Source organism: Haliotis cracherodii, unplaced genomic scaffold, assembly GCF_022045235.1.
Source record: "Haliotis cracherodii isolate W230 unplaced genomic scaffold, xgHalCrac1.p SCAF_6, whole genome shotgun sequence".
NCBI classification, from domain to species: domain Eukaryota; kingdom Metazoa; phylum Mollusca; class Gastropoda; order Lepetellida; family Haliotidae; genus Haliotis; species Haliotis cracherodii.
In genome coordinates, this window is record NW_027266319.1 from 33,442,095 (window position 1) to 33,467,713 (window position 25,619).

Genomic DNA, 25,619 nt, shown 5'->3' on the forward strand with positions numbered 1-25,619 from the left:
TCACATGTCATTACTGCCCAAAATTTGGTGACACTGTTTTCTGCACAACAGCATTTGGTGATGTCACATGTCATTGCTCTCCAACAGCGTGGAGTGACACTGTCACATGTCATTGCTGCCCCAAACATTTGAGTGACACTGTTTTCTGCCCATGAGCATTTGGTGACATCACATGTCATTGCGCTCCAACAGCGTGGAGTGACACTGTCACATGTCATTACTGCCCAAAACAATTGAGTGACACTGTTTTCTGCCCATGAGCATTTGGTGACATCACATGTCATTGCTCTGGAACAGCGTGGAGTGACTGTCACATGTCATTACTGCCCCAAACAATTGAGTGACACTGTTTTCTGCACAAAAGCATTTGGTGACATCACATGTCATTGCTCTCCAACAGCGTGGAGTGACACGGTCACATGTCCTAACACTCAAGAACAGACAAGAAAAAACATTGAAATATCATCTGTATTTTATCACATAAAATTATGCACAGTGATCTGGAGGTCAGCTGAACAAACAACAAAATCCTAACAACATAATATCTGTAACAGTATGTAATATAATGACAGGAGCGTCCCGAGCATGTATAAGAGGGTTCTACATTCATGACTCTCTCGCCCAATGCAGTATGAAAACACTTGTGATGTAATTTCATTGTAACAATATTTCCAAGGAGATATCGCTTGCTCTTACCCAAGCGCTATCTCCTGTGGAAGCCAGTTTGGGATGATAAATCTATATACACACAAACAACGATTCATCCATTCGATGCAGCCAATGCACACATCACAACCTTGTGTTGATGCTGTTCAAATCTTATGCATTTTTGAAAAATAATTTTTCTCAATCACTTTAGCTTCTTTTGTACAGAGGTAGATTTATCGCATGACTCTCGGCAATTTTCCACATGATGTCTGCATCAACAAACTAAAGGTGTTATTTAAATTCTACAGTAAAATCAAGCCTAAAAAGTACAGATTTCCTATCAAATAAAATATCTCATAATGTATGAAAATACTTCATTTATATTTTATACCAGTTGACTTGAGGAATTTAATAAGACTTTGAGCCATATGAATACAAACATGTTTTGGAAAAATTGAAGATGGTCTTTCAGATAAGTCAGCCTAAATTTTGTAATGTTAAAAAACAAGTTCAATTTGAAGGAGAGTACTAGCAACTATTCCTATTATTAGTTTAATATAACCTTAATTTGAGAATTCAGGTGCAATAAAATAAATGACCATAGACATCACACTTAATCTGGCCTTAATATATCCAAAGTATTTCACCAACACCGGGAGTGATTTCTTTGTGTAGTAATGAAACATAACAATTATGGCTAATTCAGTTCCTCATTAAACCGAGTAAAAACCCAGAACGGAACAACAAGTTGAAAAAGTATGAATTATGCAAATGATTTTATCATACGGGACATCTGATTTAATATAGGACACTCCAAAACAGACAAGAAGAGTCTCAGACAAAGTGGATACTAAATACCGTATTTGACGTAATAAGCACCCAGGACGCTCTCAAAATTAGAAATAGGGGGCTCTTATTAGAATATTGTTTTGGTGCAAAAAGACAGAGTTGAAAGATTGTAAATTTCGTGGTTAATGCTGACAGCCTGAAATGTTTATATACGACAGATATATTTTTCCAGGATTTAATTGCCCATAAATGGTTGCATATAACACACGAGTGCGTATTATACATGAATAAATAAGTCTTGTGTTCATTGATCAATAGGAAGGGGTGCTAATTGAGATTGTTCACTAGCCAATATATTAGCAAATTTCGCCGTGGGCGCTTATTGGAGCGAGGCACTTATTACATCGAATACAGTAAATGATAGCTGCATTTCCTTCCATTCACGTCAACATCTAACAAAAAACAACTGCCAATAACATACATCATCATTATTTATATTATGTACAACAATATTTCATTCTGAAAATATACAGCTCTGTTTTCATATATCACTTCATGACAATAGCTGTTATACAACTTAAGGTTAAAAATAGTACATTTTTAATTCTTGATCATATGTACATCATCAAAAACCAATTACAATCTAATTCAATTAAAGATATTAAAAAGGCTTAATCTTTGAAAATAAATTGAGAAGGTGCCACTTCCAAAGAAGGTCTTTCTAAGACTTTGTGTTTCAGCTTACCAATAGTCGCATTTTGAATGAGTGCACGCAATGACCTGCTATCCTGCACATGGAGGAAAGTGAAGGCACTGTTTCTGTCCTATTCTTTCTGTGAAATAATCAAACTGTGGCTTGATTTTCAATCAATCTTTGTAAGAACTTAGTTTTCTTTGTAGTTTAATTACACACTCAGCAATATTCCAGCTAAATGAAAGTAGTTTGTATATACATGTGCCCGGGTCGTGATCAGACAATCCAGTGATTGACATCATGAGCATCGATCCACATAATTGCCAAACGATGGCATGCATCAACCAAGTCCCCAAGACTGGCCAACCGATCCATTAGTCGCCTCTTAGAACAGACACTGCCAAGTATATATATATATATACTGTTAGCCGTCGCGATACTTTCAAAACAAAATAAAAATCAAACTCATCTTTGTACAAGGTAAATATTGTTTGATAGATTATTTTCATAATAAAACCTCATTAAAACATTACTTCATCGAGCACATTATTTTAAGTCCCTGCAGAAAAGGCTCACATACAAATTCCATGTTACAATTTGATTTGTTAAGTTACAGTGCCCAAGCACCGTAGCTCACCTGGTACATTTACACTTACAGTTGGAGATATACATCTACATTGACAGTTGACTAACTTGATATTGATACTTAAGATAAGATCCTTGTAGGATAAGGGTCACAGTGAATGCGGTGCCCTCCTCATTGTCATCATCAGTGAACCAAACAACAAAGGTCTTATTAAATCTATTCGAATGTAAGAGCTAATTGTGCAACAACAAAACAACAGCATCTGCACTTGAGTCATCACTTGTGGGAATGCACATACTAATTTTCATATTTAGCAGTCCAGGCCTTTTAAGGAGATGTCCACTGTCCATACATGTATACAACAACGGACTATTAACAAGCAGGCAGAATCTCACTTGACCTTTGGTCCAGGTGAGCTAAAAATGGAATGTTGTTCACATGTTGTCTGTAAGATGTGAAACCATGAACAGATGATACACCACACATGAATCCGAATTAAAGATAAATTCCTGTAACAGCATGACACCATCACATTCAATTCCTTACCAATAGTTTCAGTTCTTTTTTCATCAAGCACCAATCCTATGTTAATCTGACATTAACAATTCCAAACTTTGTAATTCATAATAAATAACATGCACATTAAAAACGAAATATATAACACAACAGTTTTTTAAAAACATAACAATTTCTATAACAAATATATTCAAGTAACAGAGTTAAACTCGGAAACAGAACCTGCAAGTTGAATGAGAGGTTAAACACTCGTAAGTTTATCCCACCAGAGATTGGAGATCACTATCCCCAATTTAGCCAACCAGAGTAACTCCAATACTCTAACAAACACACTAACAATAGCTGTAGCACTGACATTGCTGTGTTGAATAGGTCACAGGTAATGAACACAGCTTGACAAGGAGAATATTGCATGTCCATTGTCAGTGGACAATTCTATAACAATCTTTAGAAACCCAACTCAAACAGCCCTGCATTGATATTTTGTTTTCATTGATTACCGCTACTTCCTGAGGCTGTTGTTACCTTACTATCGAAGTGATATCAGATGGGCTGTAGCATAGAAACATGGGCATGTGCACAGCTGGGGACAAATTTTACTAGAAAACTTCCGACAATTTCTAGCAGTAGTGGCAAGATAACTATCTCTATACATCATCTGTCAGGTCAAGAACTAACATTTCTCCGTGAACAGGACCCTGCTCAAACAGCTTGATAATCACAGCCATGGGGTTCAAACAAGGTTGTATTAAAATTATCACAAATTATCACAAAAACCAACAATTTTAAGATTAATGAAAATCAGGTGGGGAAACATATGTTCAAGAATCTTCTCTTGCTTCACAGAGCTTTTGCTTATCACAAACTCCATCCCATGAACTGCAGGGATACAACAAAATAACACTCTTACGTAAACCTAGACCAGCAACCCTTTCACAGCTAGTCTTAACCTCGGGACTTTGTCGATACACGACCTCAACAAGTATTGAGTCATGAGGATGAACGGTCAGCCATTTCTAAGAAAAAAAATCCATATCAAGAGCAAGTAGTATCATCGGATATTGAGAGAACAATTTAGCTTAATGTGAGGACTCATCCTCACAACCATGTTCCTTGATGTTTCAACATTAACCTTGACCTTTTAGCCCTGTCACATGACCACCTATTCACCTTTGATGATACAACATTTATACCAACGTGATAACATTGTCATTGAGTTTGTGAGTGAGTATGGTTTTACGCTGCTTTTAGCAATATTCCAGCAATATCACAGCGGAGGACACCAGAAATGGGCTTCGCACATTGTACCCATGTGAGGAATCGAACCCGGGTCTTTGGCGTGACGAGCAAACGCTTTCACCACTAGGCTACCCCACCGCCCTGTGATAACATAGTAATCCTAAGCTTCTACTGTCCACTGAACATAGATCAAAATTAGTTAAACATAGGTCTGGTCTATTATGAAAGTGTTATTCAATTCCCTGAACTAAATGTTCAGCTCTTATAGAGCCATGTCTGTATTTCGCAAGTCCCTACTGTTCCAATCTACCCATCAGCTAACAGCCACTGCAACAGGGCAACAGGGCAACCTCTCAGCGGTATTCCTGCACCATCACATACTGCTACTACACAGCTGCCATATTGTTTCTGATATGACTAGTTTGTATTACAACTTGAACAAGTAATTCCTGATAAAACTCACACATATCATTCAGTGATTTCGAAACATATTATGTACATAAAAGCAAAGAAAAATTATGCCAGGATGCATGTGTATGCCTAAAAACTCCAGCAATATTTGCATGGTTCTCCACGCCCTTTGTGCCTTTTTGTCTTGTATCAATTGTTGTACAGACTTTAATCTCAAAAGCCTCTGATTGGGGCGAATCGGGATTCAAACCCACAATTATAGGTTTCTGGTGTGCCCAAGGGACACAACTCAGCAAAGCGAATTGCGGCACATTAGACGACTGGGCCACCCGTGCCCCCGAAGAAGACATGAACAGTATTTGAGCTAACAATTACATTTCATTGAGGATGTCATTTGTCTCGTAATTTATCAACAATTTGTGAAATACGTAACAAGTTTTGATCGTAAACAGACCAAACTGAACCCAGTTGCAAATCTGGTTGCTCATGAATATTAATATATGCCCAAATATGGGCATTGTTGACATTTCTATGCTTGAACGTGAGAATATGACATCACTAACGCTTAAGATTTTTTTATAGAATTTCTTCACCTTATGGTAATTCAATTCCACAGAGTTTTCACTGAAGGCACAACCACAACATCAAACGTAAGTCAAGTTTTCTGTCCAGATAGCTTAAACTGACTTCATTTCACCATGCTTAACCTTTCACATTAAATCAAACTGAAAGTTGCAAAAGTGGGGTGCGTCACGCTCATAGCCTCAATCTATCCGTAATCATCCATTGCAAATGGATATAACTCGATTATATAATGTCTGTAGTAGCTCCATGCATTTTAAAGCAAATTTGATGAGTGTGACTATCGTGTTTGGTTTAACAAAGTGTTTGTAAATGTCTCTCGATTTCATGTGATTCCTTCATTTCTGCCTTGCAGTTGTGAATGATGTCTCATGATTGTTTTGTAAATGAAAAAAAGTAATTCCTATGGGACAGAGGTCACAGTTATCCAATCAAAACGAATAAACCGAGGTCAACTATGAACAACGCCTGTGACATATGGATTTAGTATCTTACTTCCTGCATCTATACCATTTATTACCCACTGAGTTAGAAATAAACAAGTTCTTAAACATCATACGTGTGCTAGCGCAAATATAACTTCTCGTGTACCAGTGTATTGTTTCAGTATTGTTGACATCTTTCAAATCTTATTGTGACATAGGGTCAGAATGACGTCACACTAGAAATGACGTCATAGCTGAAGATTGTTGACAAATTGTGTTTTTTTTCAGGACAGCAGTGTTGATTGCTGCCTGTTTCTAAAGGGGAGCTCAAAAGGATTAAGAAATAATGGGTAATGGCCATGACAACAAGTGAGTGAGTGAGTTGGGTTTAACGCCACTTTTAACATTATTCCAGTTATATCAGCTTAATGCGGGAAGAAAGCCCGAAGTGATGCAGGTCTCGGACGTTTACCACTTTGGTGAAACCCACAAGCACGGGTATGGTGCTGACAAATCTAGAAACATAATCAGGGCGAACCGGGATTCGAACCCACAATCATAGGTTCCTGGCCTGCCAAAGGGATGCAACTCTGCACAGTGAATCGCGGCGATTTGGACGACTGGGCCCCCCATGCACCCCTTGACCACAAGGGGTAATGAACGATATCATCCTCATACTATGCTTAGTACCTCAGTACCAGTTAATTACATAAGGAATTTATGTATGTTTAACATAGACATAACTAATATAAAATGATCACAACTGCTTATGTTGCACTATGGAGAACTCCATGTACTTTTGTTCCGGCGACAAGTCAATGACCACTTGAAGTGCATGCTGGGAATGCAGGATGACATGCTGCAGCTCCCTGAATATCTCGGATTACAATGTTGATGATATAACAGAAGCTGACAGAGATTGTCTTGTCTCTTATTTACATAATCTTTTCACACACATTGAGTTCCTTGCGCTCAAAATCACAATACACCATTTCCACTGATATGGCCAGGGACCTTTGCGTAGGTTAAAGGAAGCTGGGTGGGTTCCCACGTTCTTCCCGACTGAATTGAGTTGTCTATGCTGCGATCATCACCCATGGCTATATATGGTCCGAAAAACTGAACAGGTATAGATATCGGATGGAACAGTCCCATTCCTGCCGCCGACGACTTGGACTGTCGGAAGCACTCTGGGATACTAGTTGGGTGGATAGATATAGGGAAATAGTGTGTTCCGGCTGGATGCAGAACAAACCCAGGGAGTGGAACGTTTGATGAAGACTGTACATTCAGTCCTTGGTCAGGTGGACTGTTGCTAGAGTCACTTCTAACAGCAGACACATCACCATGGTAGGAGCTTGTACCATTGGAGGTATTTCCGGAACTCAATTCGCTAGAGCTGGGGTAGGGGGAAATACGTGATCCCTGGCTTCGGGTTTTTCCCTTGGAGATCTTCCTCCTCTGCAGCTTGCCTGCATCTTCCCTGGAGCTGCTGCAGGAGCTGCTTGTGTCACTCGGATGATTCACGTTCTTCTCCTGGGAGAATCTTTGCGTAATGTTGTGTTTGAACTTATAGATGCTGCCTTGTCCTCCCCCTCCGCTACCTGAGCTACCCTTCTCGGAGTCTGGCCGTAAGAATTCCGTGAAGGAAGTGCCGTCACTGGAATTTGTGGAGTAGTGCCCATCTGCGCGGGAGTATGGCTTAGCTAAGGATGACAGACTGATATGGGAACAGGTGTCGGACCGGCTGTTTCGGAGTCCATCACTTGAATCCATCATTCGTTCACTGGAGGTGAGGAGATTACGTAACTGTAGATCATTGTGGCTGGACTGACCAGATGCCTGTTGGTTGAAGAGACTCTCAGCGAAGTTACTGGGAATGTCAGAAGTCTTAATCTCAGGTTTTTCATCTGCTGGAATTCTTGATACTATGGAAATGAAAATAATTGTCAAAATAAATACAAACCCAAAAATATCAAGAAGTATGCATTACAAACATATAGTGACATGTCAATATAGCACGATCGTCAATGACGATTTTGACAATAATTTATAAGTCTATACAAAATCACAATATACAAGAAACAATGGATAAAGATCATTGAGGTGAAACTGGGATTTGAAACAAATTTAACAGATCCTGGCATAAGTAAGGTCCACAACATCTACAGCAAAATTAAACATGCATGCCACTTTGCACGGCCAATTGTTTGCATCCCACTGTACTAAAAGTGCAAATTATATGCATCAAACCCCAATTTTCATGTGAACTGGATGCATTATTTTATCGGGTAATACCCTGCAACTGTGAACAGTGACTTCATGGTCAAAGGACAGCCGATGGTTGTCCAAAGGCGCCATTGGTAAATGTTGTACCTGATGCAAGAAGCTTCTCCCCTGCAGACGTCAGGTGACCCATTACCCGGTCACAGAAGCTGTCACTCGCGCACATCCCTTCGCCCTCCACGAGGTAGCGCATCACCTCGTCTTTACATTCCCGATAGCCCAGCGACAGCTGAGACACACAGCAGTGGCTCAGGGTTTGAGACTGGTCTGGAAGTCCTTTGGAACTCTCTGAAATACGTTTTGAACATTCATAAAGATGATGGTATAACTGGGCCCAATTTAATTTCTCAGGCAGACGTTCTATGCAACAGACCACTTAGGCCCTCATTTGGTATTAGTATTATAGAAAATAAATCTTTGTCATACGATTTCGCACAAGTCTAGGATCCGGAATGAAGTCGGAATAATTATTCGTACGGAAAGAAAAGAGAATTAGTAAAGTTGGACAGTTGGAAAGTTCTGTACATTGTATCCAGGTAGCATGTCTGAACTTACCTGCTTTCTCAACCTTCTCTGTGAGTGTATTGATCAGTGTAATTGCCATTTCAATTATCTCAGTCTTCTCTATACGACCTTGACCCTGCAATGAACATTCACAAAAATACTTTTAAAACAGCAAAAAAAACTTTTTTTTTAATCTCACTGTAGAACAAAATATTTGACTTGAATCCATTACACTAACCATATACAATTTGCATGACAACTGCCATGGTTAGGACTCATGTAAGTCAATGGCAAGGGTGGTGACTGTGTATTGACAATCTTCACGTGTAGGAGAGGGTTGCACATAGATGTTAATTTGGGATGACAGAATATTAACACTAATTTTTAATAAATTTGTTAGAAACTGAGCTGGAATCATGGGGCAAGAATGTTTTTTTCAAAAACCCATGGCCATATGTTCCAAACTTGAAGTACAGGACTTTGTAAAGAAAGTAGCTTGAACAATCGGCCAGTGACCCCCGCCATCAATGTCATGTATATGTACTCACTTGTTTCATATAACTTGCAGGAATCAGCCTGCTGAGATCGGCCAAACAGTTGTTCATCCGATCTCGCCGACGTTTCTCTATGATACGGTGCGACATTGGGTCCTGCAATAAACAGTAACACATCCGATTGCAAAATGTCTGCCTTCAATGTATAATGTTTAACTTTCTCAACACACTCCGCGATGTCTGAAACAACATAAAAACAATATCGGAAAGGTATAAAAGAACTGAGTGAGAGAGTTGGGATTTACGCTGTTTTCAGCAATATTCCAGCAATATCATGGCGGGGAACACCAAAAATGACTTATGAGCTTCACACATTGTACCTATGTGAGGAATAGAACCTTCTGTGTGATGAGCTAGCGCTTTTAACCACCAGGTTATCCACCGCCCCATTTTAAAAGGGAAGGTCTATAAGTTGTATTCTTTGAAGAAGACTTCATATACAAGCATAAATAGTGAATGAGTGAGTTTGATTTTACGCCGCTTTTAGCAATATTCCAGCAATATCACGGCGGGGGACACCAGAAATGGGCTTCACACATTGAACCCATGTCGGGAATCGAACCCGAGACTTCGGCGTGACGAGCGAACGCTTTAACCACCAGGCTACCCGACCGCCCCACAAGCATAAATAATCAACAGTATGTGTCACTTTCATCAATTTGAGGTATCAAATCATAATAAAGAGGTTCCAAATTATAATAAAGAGGTATCTACTCTACAGTGGAACTACATCAAATTTCAAAACACAGTAGGTTTATCTACTTTCTACCAGGACGGCAACAACACTTTGAAAATAGCGCTCTCTTGCACCGTGTAACTACACAGGCACACAGGCACACAGGTCCGCAATCTTAGAACATCCGTTAGAATAAAACATGTACACAGTACCACTGACTGAGCAGCCACAGAGGAAGACTTGGCCATCACTGTCAATGTTAATATTGCCCGGTCGCACAGCAGTGTTTCATGGGAGATAACTGCATGTAACAGATGTGCACATTACCCTTACTAAACTGAATGAAGTGCTATAAAATCTACCTCTTCTGCGAGGGAAGCATGGGAGGGAAGCATGGAGTGGGATTTTGTTGTGAGAATGGTTTTAGGCTGGTTTTAGGCAGCTCTTAGCAATTTTCCAGCAATATCACAGCAGGGACATCAGAAATGGGCTTCACAAATTGTACCCATGTGGGGGATTTGAGTCAGACAAGGGGCATAGTGAGTGAGTACGGTTTTATGCCACTTTTAGCAGTATTTCAGCAATATCACGCCAGGGACATCAGAAATGGGCTTCACACATTGTACCCATGAGGGGTATAGAACCTGGGCCTTCTGTGTGACGAGTGAACGCTTTCACCACTAGGCTACATCCCCCCCTTAATGGGAATAGTGGTGTAGAGACGTGCATGTCATGTAATAGACAAACAGAACAGTTGAAGTGAACACAAGGCAGTATCATGAATGTTCACAAATACTAAGGGAAAAAATTACACAATTCTGCAAAAGCATCCCCATTCCCCCGTAAACATTAATACAAACCCTTTTTTTTCTTCATTTTTTTTTTATATCTTGCATTTAGGAAAATATATAAGCATAGTGTCTGATATTAATTCATGGTCAGATGTAAACTTAATTTCTGTAGTCGTAATACCAAAGAACCTTTAAAAGTGAGAATATTTCAAATTTTATTTTAATGGTGGATTCATATTTCATGTTTTTGAAATGTTTAAATGATTGGACATCATTAGAGTGCAAAATTTGTTTGAAAACTTACAAATAACGAAAATGAGTGTTCTGGTTGATAAAACCCCCTGCAAATTCTGTGATTTTTCTGCAATTCTGCAGTAAGTGACATTTTCTGCAAATCTTACCATGATCGCAGAATCTGGGACTGGCATACATCCCATTCATTCTAAATTTACATATAGCCTCAACTTGACATTGATCTCATCTTTACATATGTCTGATACCACTGGCATCTACTGAAAACACCCTGTACCCCATTTTACTCCACATTGTTGTCAGTGAGAAAAGATTATTTTATATGGAAATATATACACCCACACTCAACATTATTCCTGGTGCTCAGGTAAAGAAAAGCGTTTTTGACATCTTGTGGACATATTTGTTTACAAACTGCATTTTTCAAAATATTCTGGGTACAATAGATCCTTCCCTATAAATATGATCAGTTTTGGGTCTTGTGTTTGTTTGATTGTTGTTTAATATCTCGCTCAGCAATATTCCTGCCATTTGACGACTGCCTCTTACTGCCAGCATAGTTTGCAGAGGATCAATTCTACCCTGGAATCCTCATGGGGGCAGTCATGTTGTTTGTTTGTTTGTTTGTTGATTAACGCCGCACTCAGCAATCATAAATAATCGAGTCTGGACCAGACAATCCAGTGATTGATATCATGAGCATCAATCCACACAATTGGGATACGGTGACATGCATCAACCAAGTCAGCGAGTCTGACCACCCGATGCCGTCAGTCACCTCTTACGACAAGCATAGTCGTCTTTTACAGCAAGCATGGGTTGCTGAAGACCAATTCTACCCCGGATCTTCACAGGTCCAGGACAGTCATGTGTGTAGCCTAAAGAGGCACTGCACAGTATCTAGATTAGGTATCTGCCTGATCCCAGGTTACCTGGGTGAGTCACTGTGTACACATAGGAACAGGGCACAGCATCCAGCATTCCTGTGAGTACCAGATCTTGTCACGTAAATCTCAGATTGAGTCATTCAGTATTCGTACGTCATGTTTCTAGAAATTGGCAGACATGTAAAGGTCCTGTTTGTCATGAATGGTGGGTGCGCAGGTACGTCAAAGTGGCCTGTCAAATGTCAACAGTCCATACTGCAATGGTATTTGGATAGCGGGGGAGTGAATGAATGTTGCTTTATGCCCCAGTCACCGAGGTGAGGTGAGGTGAGGTGAGGTGAGGTGAGGTGAGGTGAGGTAGTGCTTGCACACTGAGATACCATGCCACAGTTTAACATTGATAGCCCACTCAGATACCTCTTACTGACTCTGAGCCAGCCAGTCCTGAATCTCTCCCCTTAATGCTAAATGCCAGACAGGGTAACAAAAAGTACCCTCTCTTAACGTCTTTTGGTATGACGCAGCTGGGGATTGAACCAATGGCCTTCCCCTCTTCCCCGTGCAAAGGTTCTATCCACTGCACCACAGAGGCGGGAAGCAACACCAGTGAGCAGCTTAATGGCCTTCACCGCCATGATGAAACCCAAGAGTATGGCGCTGATGGTCTTAGTATCATAATCAGGCAGGGCTAAGGGACACAACTCTGCACAGCAGACTGCACATGGCCTACGTGTATCGCTGACATGTGCAATGAACACTTAAAATCTTACCCGTGGGGTCTTATTTCTGTGGATTGTCTTAGTCTCAAAATCATCACCACAGATGTTGAAATTCAGATGTCTGAAACAGAAACAAATCGCCACAAGAATTGCGGTTCACTTTGCTTTTTGTACCACATGGATAAAAAACCTTAAGTTATTTTTCTCTCATTCAAATGAACATTTAATATAGTCAAAACAGGAAATCACTAGTTCAAAAATAATTGTATCCTGGTAAAAAAGATAATTACTATGATTACAATTAAAGTAAACTAAAATGACATTTACAAACTTTCTTTGAACATGGAGATTTAGAGTAGTGTCCCTTTAATAGACTTGTCATGATGTCATCTTTCCATAACTTTCCATTCTATTGAAATACGACACTGTGTATTCTACAACTCTACAGAACAACCCATCCTCGATAATCCAGGGTATAATACCTGCATTCTGTTATGATAAATACCATGGCCCCATTCGCCACCAGAGATTTGTTTCTGAAGTGTATTTATCATAAGAAAAGATAACAAGCACTGGATAATTGAGGATGTTCTCATCCGTACATCAACGCATGATCAATAGACAGCTCTAATATAAGATCACAACTGACAGCTTATCAACATTAACCCAGCAAATACTCAACAACGTTTTTGTTGTGTGCAAAGTTTGTCTCAACTTGCACAATGTCAATAAACTTCCAAATAAAAAGCTCCCTTTGGACAAGTCAACAGCTGCATTCCAGGTGGCAATATAACGCTGTATGAAACAGCAGCTTCCTCATAGCGGGCCATGTCACGGGTCTGTCAATGAAGGGCAAGCACATGCAATCTCCAGCAGCTCAATGGGACACAGAAAACAGCTGAAGCTGAGAGTAAGATCAGTTGGATTAAATAAATCCGCAAAATAATCATAACCAAGGAGCTTTAACATTGTTCCCTTCTGTAACCATTCTTGCTTATCATGGCTAGTTCACTGTTATAGTCTACAATAACAAACTTTATCATAAAAACAAATCCACGAACTATAGTTTTCAAATGTCAAGAACAGTACCAATGGACAGAGGTACATTCAACTCTACAAGAAAGGCAAAGGAACATTCAACTGTACAAGAAGGGTACAGGACAGAGGAACATTCAACTGAACAAGAAAGGAAGAGGAACATTCAACTGTACAAGAAGGGTACAGGACAGAGGTACATTCAACTGTACAAGAAGGGTACAGGACAGAGGTACATTCAACTGTACAAGAAAGGAAGAGGAACATTCAACTGTACAAGAAGGGTACAGGACAGAGGAACATTCAACTGTACAAGAAGGGTACAGGACAGAGGAACATTCAACTGTACAAGAAGGGTACAGGACAGAGGTACATTCAACTGTACAAGAAGGGTACAGGACAGAGGTACATTCAACTGTACAAGAAAGGAAGAGGAACATTCAACTGTACAAGAAGGGTACAGGACAGAGGTACATTCAACTGTACAAGAAAGGAAGAGGAACATTCAACTGTACAAGAAGGGTACAGGACAGAGGTACATTCAACTGTACAAGACAGGTACAGGAGAGAGGAACATTCAACTGTACAAGACGGGTACAGGACAGAGGAACATTCAACTGTACAAGACGGGTACAGGACAGAGGAACATTCAACTGTACAAGACGGGTACAGGAGAGAGGAACATTCAACTGTACAAGACGGGTACAGGGCAGAGGAACATTCAACTGTACAAGACGGGTACAGGACAGAGGTACATTCAACTGTACAAGACGGGTACAGGACAGAGGAACATTCAACTGTACAAGACAGGTACAGGACAGGAACATTCAACTGTACAAGAAGGGTACAGGAGAGAGGAACATTCAACTGTACAAGACAGGTACAGGACAGAGGAACATTCAACTGTACAAGACAGGTACAGGACAGGTACATTCAACTGTACAAGACGGGTACAGGAGAGAGGAACATTCAACTGTACAAGAAGGGTACAGGACAGGTACATTCAACTGTACAAGACGGGTACAGGACAGAGGAACATTCAACTGTACAAGAAGGGTACAGGACAGAGGTACATTCAACTGTACAAGAAGGGTACAGGACAGAGGAACATTCAACTGTACAAGAAGGGTACAGGACAGAGGAACATTCAACTGTACAAGACGGGTACAGGACAGAGGAACATTCAACTGTACAAGACGGGTACAGGACAGAGGTACATTCAACTGTACAAGAAGGGTACAGGACAGAGGAACTTTCAACTGTACAAGAAGGGTACAGGACAGAGGAACTTTCAACTGTACAAGAAGGGTACAGGACAGAGGTACATTCAACTGTACAAGACAGGTACAGGACAGAGGAACATTCAACTGTACAAGACGGGTACAGGACAGAGGAACATTCAACTGTACAAGACGGGTACAGGACAGGTACATTCAACTGTACAAGACGGGTACAGGAGAGAGGAACATTCAACTGTACAAGACGGGTACAGGACAGGTACATTCAACTGTACAAGACGGGTACAGGACAGAGGAACATTCAACTGTACAAGACGGGTACAGGACAGAGGTACATTCAACTGTACAAGAAGGGTACAGGACAGAGGAACTTTCAACTGTACAAGAAGGGTACAGGACAGAGGAACTTTCAACTGTACAAGAAGGGTACAGGACAGAGGTACATTCAACTGTACAAGAAGGGTACAGGACAGAGGAACTTTCAACTGTACAAGACAGGTACAGGACAGAGGAACATTCAACTGTACAAGACGGGTACAGGACAGAGGTACATTCAACTGTATAAGACGGGTACAGGAGAGAGGAACATTCAACTGTACAAGACAGGTACAGGACAGAGGTACATTCAACTGTACAAGAAGGGTACAGATCAGATTATGAGGGTACAGATACAAGATACAAGAAGGAAATGAACCAAGTGAGTGAGTAGGTTAATAAGGTGACAGCTGACACAGCAGTTGTAATTAGGAATAAGGATCACAGTGGCCTTGCTGGGTGAACATCACAAGAAATTGACACCTGGAGCAGAATCGACTCCAAAAAGTAAACACAAATCATTGAGAATGATACCTTTGGAGCTCACTTCCTTCCTTAATTCAATAGAGCATTTGAGGTAGAAATTACAGAGTGAAATATATATACTGTCAGTTGATTTGAAAGTATTCTGCATACCATATTTGCTGTATTAAGCATCTCGCTCCTACTTCTAGACCAATCTCTTATTAATGAATATAAGCACCTGGTACTTAGCCCCAAAACTGAAATGACAATCTGTTTTTTTCTTGTGCATATTACAGATCATTTCACAGCAAACACAGCAGTGTCAAAAAGGTATCCAACTGCTTTGTAACCATTATACAAAAAATTCAGTTTGAACAAATTTTGTTCCCTATCACTCAATTTCTGATAAATAGAACTTGCGATGGTTCTCATAAGAATGAAAAAAGCACCTACCCCTTTGTTATTTGTCTTGGCACCTGTGGCACTTATTACAGCAAGTATGGTAGTTCCCAATAATAATATTAAATGTACTATTGGCTAAGAAAACCCTCAAATTATATGAAAGTAAATCTCAATAAAATCATATCTCGGTACTCGCAATCTCATTAAAATCAAGGCCCTGTTCCACAAAGCAATCTTAGTGGTAAAAAGATTGGAACTCCTATACTTTAACATAAACCTATAACAGTCAAAGTGATAAGTGCTTTGTGGTACTGGGCCCTGATCTTAGTGCTTACTATTGCTACTCAAGACCTGAGAACATCTTTTACAGGTCACGTCAGAAACAATTTTAATAACTTCTGAAAATAGCAACAAATGATTGAAATATACTTTTTCTTATGACTGAAAAAAATTGACTTATTAATAAATTACAGATTTTCACTGCATACAACAGTTTATTTGACACTCAATATTAAGTTCTATACGATAGACCCTTACAGTGATAGGATAAACAAGGCTCGGGAGCAATGAAGTCAAAGGCACCCCAAAAACAAGGGCTCTTACATCTCATAGAAAAATACCCCTGGAAATAAGTCTTTAACCAATTTGATATACCCCATGAAAAGAAGGAAGGCATATTGACAGTGTACTAGCCACTGATATTACCACAGGCGTATTCAGCTGCCGTGAATTGCAACCTAGAGTTACCTCCCTTTATCTACAACTTTCATAGAGAACACTGCACAACTTCTGGGTCATATTTGAGTTTTTGAGCCAATATTCAGCTTAGTTTTAGGGATCAAACAATTTGGTGTAGCTGTTCCCAGGGGCAAATTTTGAAAGGAGAATGTAACAGCCCTTGATTTTGGGGAGGTATAGCCAGTCAGGTTTCTGAATTCTCTCTCACCTGCTCTCATCATCGTGAATCATCCCCTTCTCCTGGGATCCATCTGTTTTCCCAGACCTGAAAACGAAATAAAGGGGTTAAAAAAATATATATATACACATATATATATATATATATATACAGGAATTTAGCTTGGTCCAAATACTTGCAAGTCCCTGAAAGTATCTACCTTTACGGTTTACCATTAATGCAAAACACAAGATGCCACAGTTCAACATGCATACCCCATTCAGATACATAATAAGGACTGATGCTAAGCATCAGGGTTACTGCAAGTACCATCTCTTAAGAGGACTCGAGGTAATTGTTCAAGCAAATCAGTATTTACGCACAAGTTATCATTCACAATGCTTATTGATAATTTTCTTTGGGCATGCAATATATGTGACAAACAATGGGATAAGGGACCTTATGGGTGACAAAATCAAATTCAGACTTTTCATTATATTATAAAACTACACCTCAGAACACAAAAATACAATTCACAAGCTTCAATTCATATTCATTACAGAGATACATGACGTCAAACATTTGGACGCTTCCTACTTATAACTGTTAACAGTTAATGTAAATGTTAATGTAACAATTGCTGTTTTTAGACATAATGACGGATGAATTGAAAGTAGATATGAATGCCGAAAGGGTTTGAAATAATGTTTTTATTACATTACAAACTAATGAGAGAAAAATAAGATATTTTTGTAGTCAGCAGCCATGACAATCTTCACTGAAGTAAGTTGACGGCAAATGTCATGACGTCACGGCACAATAGTATCCTAGCACCCATTAGGTCAGTGGGTCACATCTTTTAACTCTCTTGGGTCCAGTCTTTTGATTTTGTCTTTTGAATAGATTATTAAAAAGTAACTTTATTTCTATTCTGTTTCAGGTAAAAACAGTGTTAAAAACACACATTTCTATCCGATTTTTATGCTAGCGGTCCCCTATGTCAGAAAGTGAATCAGTCAACTAACCACTCCTTAAATCAGTACAGGGATTTATCAAGACCTGCTCAGAAGCTGACATTCGACCAAAGCCTGCAGCAAATATCAGTAAAAATTCCCAATTAGGAATGTTGGTTTGTTGTTTAACGCCACACTTTGCAATATTCCAGCTATATGATGGCGGTCTGTAAATAATCGAGTCTGGACCAGACAATCCAGTGATTGATATCATATGAGTATTGATCCATGCAATTGGGATCGATGACATGCATCAACCAAGTCAGTGAGCCTGTCCACCCGATCCTGTTAGTCGCCTCCTACGACAAGCACAGTCGCCTTTTACGGCAAGCATAGATTGCTGAAGACCTATTCTACCACGGATCTTCAAGGTCCCAATTAGGAATGACAGAAATTCCTAATTTAGATTTATTAATATAAAGAAATATGTGGCATTGTGGAGTTGACTTGTATTTCACGAAAGACAGGACAATAAAGGGGAAGAGGAATTTTTGTATTAAATGCAACGTTAAAATACTAAATAATTATTAATATCAACTTTCACCAAATCCTGCACAAAATAATTGTTTTTTCCCAATTTGTCAGCCAAGGGCTCTTGGTCAGAAGTCTCTGATAAATGTCTGCAGTACCCTTGAGTGAGCAAATGAATGCTGTCTTACACCAGCAATAGTGAGACAGGCAGATATTTTATTCAGTACTTAAGGTCGCATTGCCCGTTGTACGGCTGACATTTCAGTTTCCTTTGTTTAGTCATGTGATATACATGATGTACAAAAACTCTCTGACAGACAATATATGTTTCAACAACATGGCTAGTGAACATATAACAACAGACATGTTGGATTATAAGTCTGATCATTAATATCTTGTTTTTATGCATATTGTAAAACTTTATACATTTCTCAAAGATGTTCATACTTATCACATACTAATAGATCATGAAATTCATCCTCAATCTCTCCTAATTGGCAGTTTTTACAGACACACATCTCAACTTCTCTTTTTTCGCAACTACGTCTAAAATATATATTGAAATTGTTCAATGATTAATGACACTCTGGATTTACACAAAGCCCACATATTTTCCAACCTTAAAAAACGCATTTAAAGTAAGATGAAGTACTTTTCAATAGCTTCATTATATTTTGCACTCAATATAACAATTTTGTCGTCAAATATAGCACAGGCGATAGAAAAGGAAGCAAGTATATTTTGCTCGAAATTATTATAGACAGGTATAATTTCATGCTTGTGATGCTAATTGTTTGCATGCAACTACCATGATGGTTTAGATGATGCATCAAGCTTAAATATCTATAATAATTAACACTTTTAAGGGGATATATTACTATATGTCCATTTACATTGTTGGCAATGATACCGCCATATCTGAAAATAGTTACACTTGTTTTTGACAAATTAACTTTCAATCCGTACCTGTTACAAAAAGAATGTAATACAATCAATTGTTTCTGTAGACCATTAACAGAGTATGAAAACATTATAATATCATCAGCAACTAGAGTGAGTGAGTGAGTACGGTTTTACACCGCTTTTAGCAATATTCCAGCAATATCACGGCAGGGGACACCAGAAATGGGCTTCACACATTGTACCCATTTCAGGAATCGAACCCGGGTATTTGGCGTGACGAGCGAACGCTTTAACTACTAGGCTACCCGACCGCCCCATCAAGAACTAGAAGTAACATTAAATCTCTAATATCTTGTGTGACAAACACACCATAATAACATTCATGTAGAAAATAAATAGAAACAAATAAAGAAAATAAACAAATAAATAATGAAGCAATGTCATGCCAACCTCAAGTTGGCAAGTCTCGACGAAGAAAAACAGTGGTTGACAGCATGAGCAACAATTCTTTCCGTTTGGGCACGGTGACACACTATCAGCCAGGTCACAAATCTCAACCCCCAGAATCCTTATTTAAGTCAGCTCTTACAACAAGCATTGCTTGATGGGGACATATTCTACCCCATACGTTCTTAGGGTGAGGGAGCGAGTCGGGTTTAACGCCGCCTTTAACATTCTTCCAGTTATATCATGGTGTGTCAGCTTGATGTGGGAGGAAGGAACAGAAAGTGTGGCAGGTCTTAAACATCAACCACTTTGGTGAAACTCACGAGCACGGATATGGTGCTGATAAACCTAGAAACAATCGGGGCAAACTGTGATTCAAACCCACAATCATAGGTTTCTGGCATGCCCAAGGGACGCAACTGTGAACAGCAAACTGGATGGTTTGTTGTTTAACACCGCACTCAGCAATATTCCAGCTATATGATGGTGGTCTGTGAATAATTGAGTCTGGACCAGACAATCCAGTGACTGATATCATGGGCATCGAACCACACAATTGGGATGGGTAACATGCATGAACCAAGTCAGCGAGCCTGACCATCCAATCCCTGATCGTCTCATCTTTAAGATCGCTTTGTGGAATGGCACCCTGTTTGATTGTGTATCGCTATAGAGTGGATGAGTATTGAAGCCATCAATCATTGGTTTTCCTGACCTGGACTTAATGATGTTCCTGCTGACGGCAGCATAAAACACTCACTCACTCATTCACTGATAGCTGATTATGAAAAAACATAAAACATAAAATACCTCTCACTTCAACTTAAATACATGGACTAAAATCTAATAATTATTTCCTTGTGACTTTATGATGCGCTAAGCATTTAATCAGCAAGTATGCCACATGACTGCAATCAGGACAAGTGTGTTTGCGTGGAAGATAAAATATGTTGACATTCAGAAACGTGACATGTATGAGATAACACAACAGATTTACTAAAAATATTGATGAGACAAGTACCTGCCTCAAATTATATTAAAACATTCACCCATGTATCTATCACAAAATGATACATGGGTTAAAATAATAAAATTGGAAAGATTTTTATGTACAGCTATAAATTCATCAGCATCAATGATAGTGTTTATTCCTACATGGGTAAAAGTATTTTCTGCAACATCTCACACACTCATACTCAAAACAGTAATTTTGGTGGAAAAAAAGTTTAGCGTTTCTAGTAATTGACAAAACAAACGCATATAACATTAACTCCCTTTTCTACAGAATACAGATTTGAATTATATTGAGGAAAACATCCCAAACAAACTACTCTGAATCCATATGTCACACACATCTAGTAGAGTGATACAATAGAAATGAACTGTAAAATTAGAATTTGTTTCACAACAATCTCTTCAGAGCAGCTAAAATAAATAAAATTACATGAGAAAATTATTTTTATTAATTTACTCTAATGTTTAGAATAATTCGCCAAAACAATAAGTCACCAAATGTGTCTTAAATCGGAATTAAACGATATAGTCTGGACCGGTCTAGTTAAATTTATTGCGCTACGTACGGTATTCCTTGATCGAGCGCAGTCACGTTTTGTGCACGTTGTCGACTAGAGATACCAACAGCCCGTAAACAACATTCAAAGGCTAAACGAAACACGCCTGCCGCAAAACCCAACGTACTGCAATAACTGATAATCGAAATGCAATATCCCAAAATACAAATCACATACCATCGATGCCTTCACTCAAGAATTAGAATAGAAAAGTATGCATGCGACATTAAGTATATGCAGCTCGTGCCAACTCAAGCTACTCGCTCAAAACGTAAACAGTATACATTCTTACCGAATCCCGCCTTCGTCCAGTCCTCGTCCATTATTCCCCTCTAAATCGTTGGAATCCATACAGGGGTTTATCACAAAATGTGAATGTATTCTAAGAAAGAGCTAAAACACCATCTCTTCTCGCGTACACGTTGTACCGTCTGCTCACATTTTGACAGAAATTGCCTCTAGAAAATTCACGTGTACGGCCATGCTGTGACGTCATAGTCACGCTTCTCCGACACGTGCTTCGCGGTGTACAGCCTTATCCATAAAACCAGCCGTCAGGTAGTACGTTGTGCTACATATTCTTGATAGATAGATGTTGATAGGTGTTAGAGAGAGCTGTTGTTACATTTCACAGTGTCTGCAGATGAAAATCGACGGATGATTGAATAAAAATAATATTTAGGTTCATATATTTTTATGCTTCAAGAGGAAAGCAACGTGGGAGGAAAGCAACGTGGTTGGAAACAGCACATGCATGTCAAATGGAGTTAAGATAATTTTTACATAAAATAAAACTGAACAACTACATAGAAATAGTATAAGAATACAGGGATATGTCTGATACAGTTGGCATATATCGATCATGTGACGGCCGGGTTGCTTATATTTATAGTTTATCGATCTATTCAACATATGTGTGGCAACTATTAATGTAGCCTGTGTTGAATTAAACATGCATATCTACGAAAGGTATTCTTTTCATTTAGAAACTATCAATTTCTGAAATGGGAAATTTGCCAAGAGACGTACGTTATGGCACGTCACAGCTCTTGATACTGGAGTCTCGATAGGAGATCGATACAACATGTATGCACCACACGATCGGGATGCTTAGTAAGGGCGTATATCGTAAACCATTCAACACATGATGCTTGTCGGAAAACGAACACACACCTGCATGTGTGACCGACATAGCACATAGTTAAAGCAAGTAAAATTCTTCCTTGCCAAAAAACAACCCATACAAATCAACAGCGAAGCACGTAGGCGTTCTCAGTCGAGAAAGTGGGCCGGCCGTCTTACCGTTTTAACTCTGTTGTAAGCGCGAGTGTTTTGTGCTCACGTGGTCATTTGTATTCTTATTTTATCGATGTAGAAACAGTTCGATTGTTTAAAAGCACAAGAATATTATATTCTTTCTTTTTTAAATCTCTCTCGATGATGCAGCTCGGGCAAAGTGGTGAAATTATTATAATCCGTGTCAACAACGGGTACACGTGACATTGTTGATGTTGAAATTCCCTTTATAGAAATATTTGAACTTTCTACTTTCGGAATCATATATATGATATATTAAAATGGAGACGAATTGTTCCATGAAAACTTTGGCCGGACTCAGTAGTGAGTGAGTGAGTGAGTGAGTGAGTTGGGTTTAACGCCGCTTTTAACATTATTCCAGTTATATCACGGCGTGTCAGCTTAATGTGGGAGGAAAGCCCGAAGTGATGCAGGTCTCAGACGTTTACCACTTCGGTCAAACCCACGAGCACGGGTATGGTGCTGACAAACCTAGATACATAATCGGGGCGAACCGGGATTCGAACCCACAATCATAGGTTTCTGGCGTGCCCAAGGGACGCAACTCTGCACAGCGAATCGCGGCGCCTTAGACGACTGGGCCACTCTTGCTCCAAGGCTGTACTGTATGATAAATCCATGGGTTTATAGTATCTTATAAACAGAAACCTTATCAATTCTAAAACTCCCACCCTACTCGCAAACATAAGTCCCAAAGAGAGGCAGGTCAGCCAAAGATGCTGAGGCAGACAGCAACATCTTACACACTTAAAGCAACAACAAATTCATAGTCGGATAATGATGATGAATGTGGTTTTACGCCGCTTTTAGAAATAACCACTAGGCTACCCGACCGCCCCCTTTACAGTCGGTATCAAAATGGCAAATCTTCAGAGAGTTGAGTTTGTTACATCTCAAAGAGGCGGTCAACAAGTTCTTCATGCAGGCATTAGACACCGGCTGAAAGCCAAGCATCAGGTTGTCATTCACTGGAAGTGTGTGTTAATTGGCATATCACGTATTCATATTCTTTCAGTGGCATTTAGAAGTTTTTGTAATGAAGTAAGACGACTTCTATGGATGAACAACTTCCTTGTTACAATTAGTGCGACACTTGTAGATCCTAACACCTTTATCAAGCTATTCGGCATATCACCTGCACCGCAGAAATACAACTGCGAACTCGACCAACGTGACGAAGAAACAGTTGCGACCATGCTTCTTTTGGCTATATTCCTGGTTGTTCTGTTGTAGGTTGTTTATTCCACTCTGCACAGACTCGAACCCGTATTGACAGACATAGACCAAAGAATTGATTGATTGAGTGAGTGAGTATGGTTTTACACCGTTTTTAAACAATATTCCAGCAATATCACGGCGGGGGACACCAGAAATGGGCTTCACACATTGTACCCAAATGGAGAATGGAACCCGGGTCTTTAGCTTGACGAGCGAACGCTGTAACCACTAGGCTGCCCGACCGCCCTGCAAGAATTGAAAGACTTGATATCCAGCTATCCACTGAAAGAAGAACTGATACAATTTCTGGATGCTGTTGGTCATCTGTTAAAGTGACAGTGATTTCATGATGTTGATGACATGGTGAGGATGAAGATGACGAGGAGGAGGGGATTTATATTAGATATGGGTTGTTTACATGTAAACATGTATACATTGTTATTCTAAACTATTAAACTGAAATTAAAAATTCACGATTGTCTGCGTGTATTTTTACATTTTTTTTGTAGGCCATATTAGGTGTAGGCCAAAGGAGGGCAAGTTAATTTTCCAATGGGTGAACATGGTTGTACACCCCGAATAGAATTACACGAGGAATAAATTGGACCTGCACGCTCAGTCAGGTGTAACCACTTATCCCTTCTGTAAACACCAAGTTGCTGGCAAAGTAAGGGTAAACCAACACTTTATCCCAGTAGTAGGAGGGTGTCCTCCCATTAGTTAGACGTCCTAATAGTTAGACAGCTTATAACAACACTTTAAACGGTTGAGTGCACACTAATCCTCATGGTTGTTACCTCAGAATTTAAAATGGAATAGTCCAAATAAGATCTGACAAACAAAGCAAAGTAGTTTTAAATAGATACTTTAATATTATACTTAACATTTAATGACACTTTATATTTGATAAATTTTATACAGTTTGTAACAACACTTTGTGACAGTTTTTGGTAATGTAACTTTACATTTAATAACTGTTACAGTTTATTTATCACCGACAGTCGTACATTTCTCATTGCACGTCTTGACGACACATCTCCAATGTGTGCAGGTTTGCCTCTCGCGGTTTCTGTTGTAAATATATCCATCTAATATCAACTGCTTAAATCTACGCCGAGAGGTGATTTACTCTACTTTCCTTAAACCAGTCATATCGATACTGATAACGATACGTACCCCAATATCATATTTATTTGTTTGATAAGTAGATAATCTAAACTCAACTCCTTCAACTAATCATACAGTAAGACAATTAAGCTGATTAGGACTGATCCATTACACCTGTAGGTATACTCCCTCTTTGCCTATATAAAAATGTCTAACGATTGGGACGTCTAACTAATGGGACGTCTAACTAATGGGATGTCTAACTAATGGGATATAACCAGTAGGAGTGATGGGGATGTGTAATCAGGTGTAAATGTGTTTTGATAAGGGTGTAGGCGAAATGAGGTGAATGTCACATGGGCTGTAGGCCAAATGAGGACAGGCCGACCTTGTGGATTGTTTACATACTGCACGTTGTTGTTGTTGCATTAGGTGTTTAAGAGGTCGCCTTCTGCCTAGGCAATTTCGGCTGACCTGTCCCTCTTTGGGACTCCTGTGTGTGAGAAGGGTTCACATATCTATTGTGAGTTCGGTGTTCACATAATTTCTGTTTTTGCATTGATATGATTTCCTTTTTCTTATATTGATATGATTTCATTTTTATCCTTGGCTGCTCTGTTTGTATACGTTCGAGCAGCTGTCCATCTCTCAGAAATAGAGTTA

The 25,619-nt window shown here is 39.4% G+C and overlaps 1 protein-coding gene across 1 annotated transcript; it reads right to left on the reverse strand.

The window, feature by feature from the left end:
• Positions 1 to 501: 501 nt before the first annotated feature.
• LOC139445038 (transcription factor cwo-like) lies at positions 502 to 21,842 on the reverse strand. Its single transcript, XM_071226100.1, has 7 exons — positions 21,607 to 21,842; positions 16,961 to 17,017; positions 12,611 to 12,680; positions 9,229 to 9,330; positions 8,732 to 8,816; positions 8,267 to 8,464; positions 502 to 7,818 (listed from the first exon to the last, which is right to left on the reverse strand). The coding sequence occupies exons 1-7, from the start codon at positions 21,663 to 21,665 to the stop codon at positions 6,869 to 6,871; spliced, it is 1,521 nt and encodes a 506-aa protein (XP_071082201.1). The 5' UTR covers positions 21,666 to 21,842; the 3' UTR covers positions 502 to 6,868.
• Between the last annotated feature and the right edge of the window lie 3,777 nt (positions 21,843 to 25,619).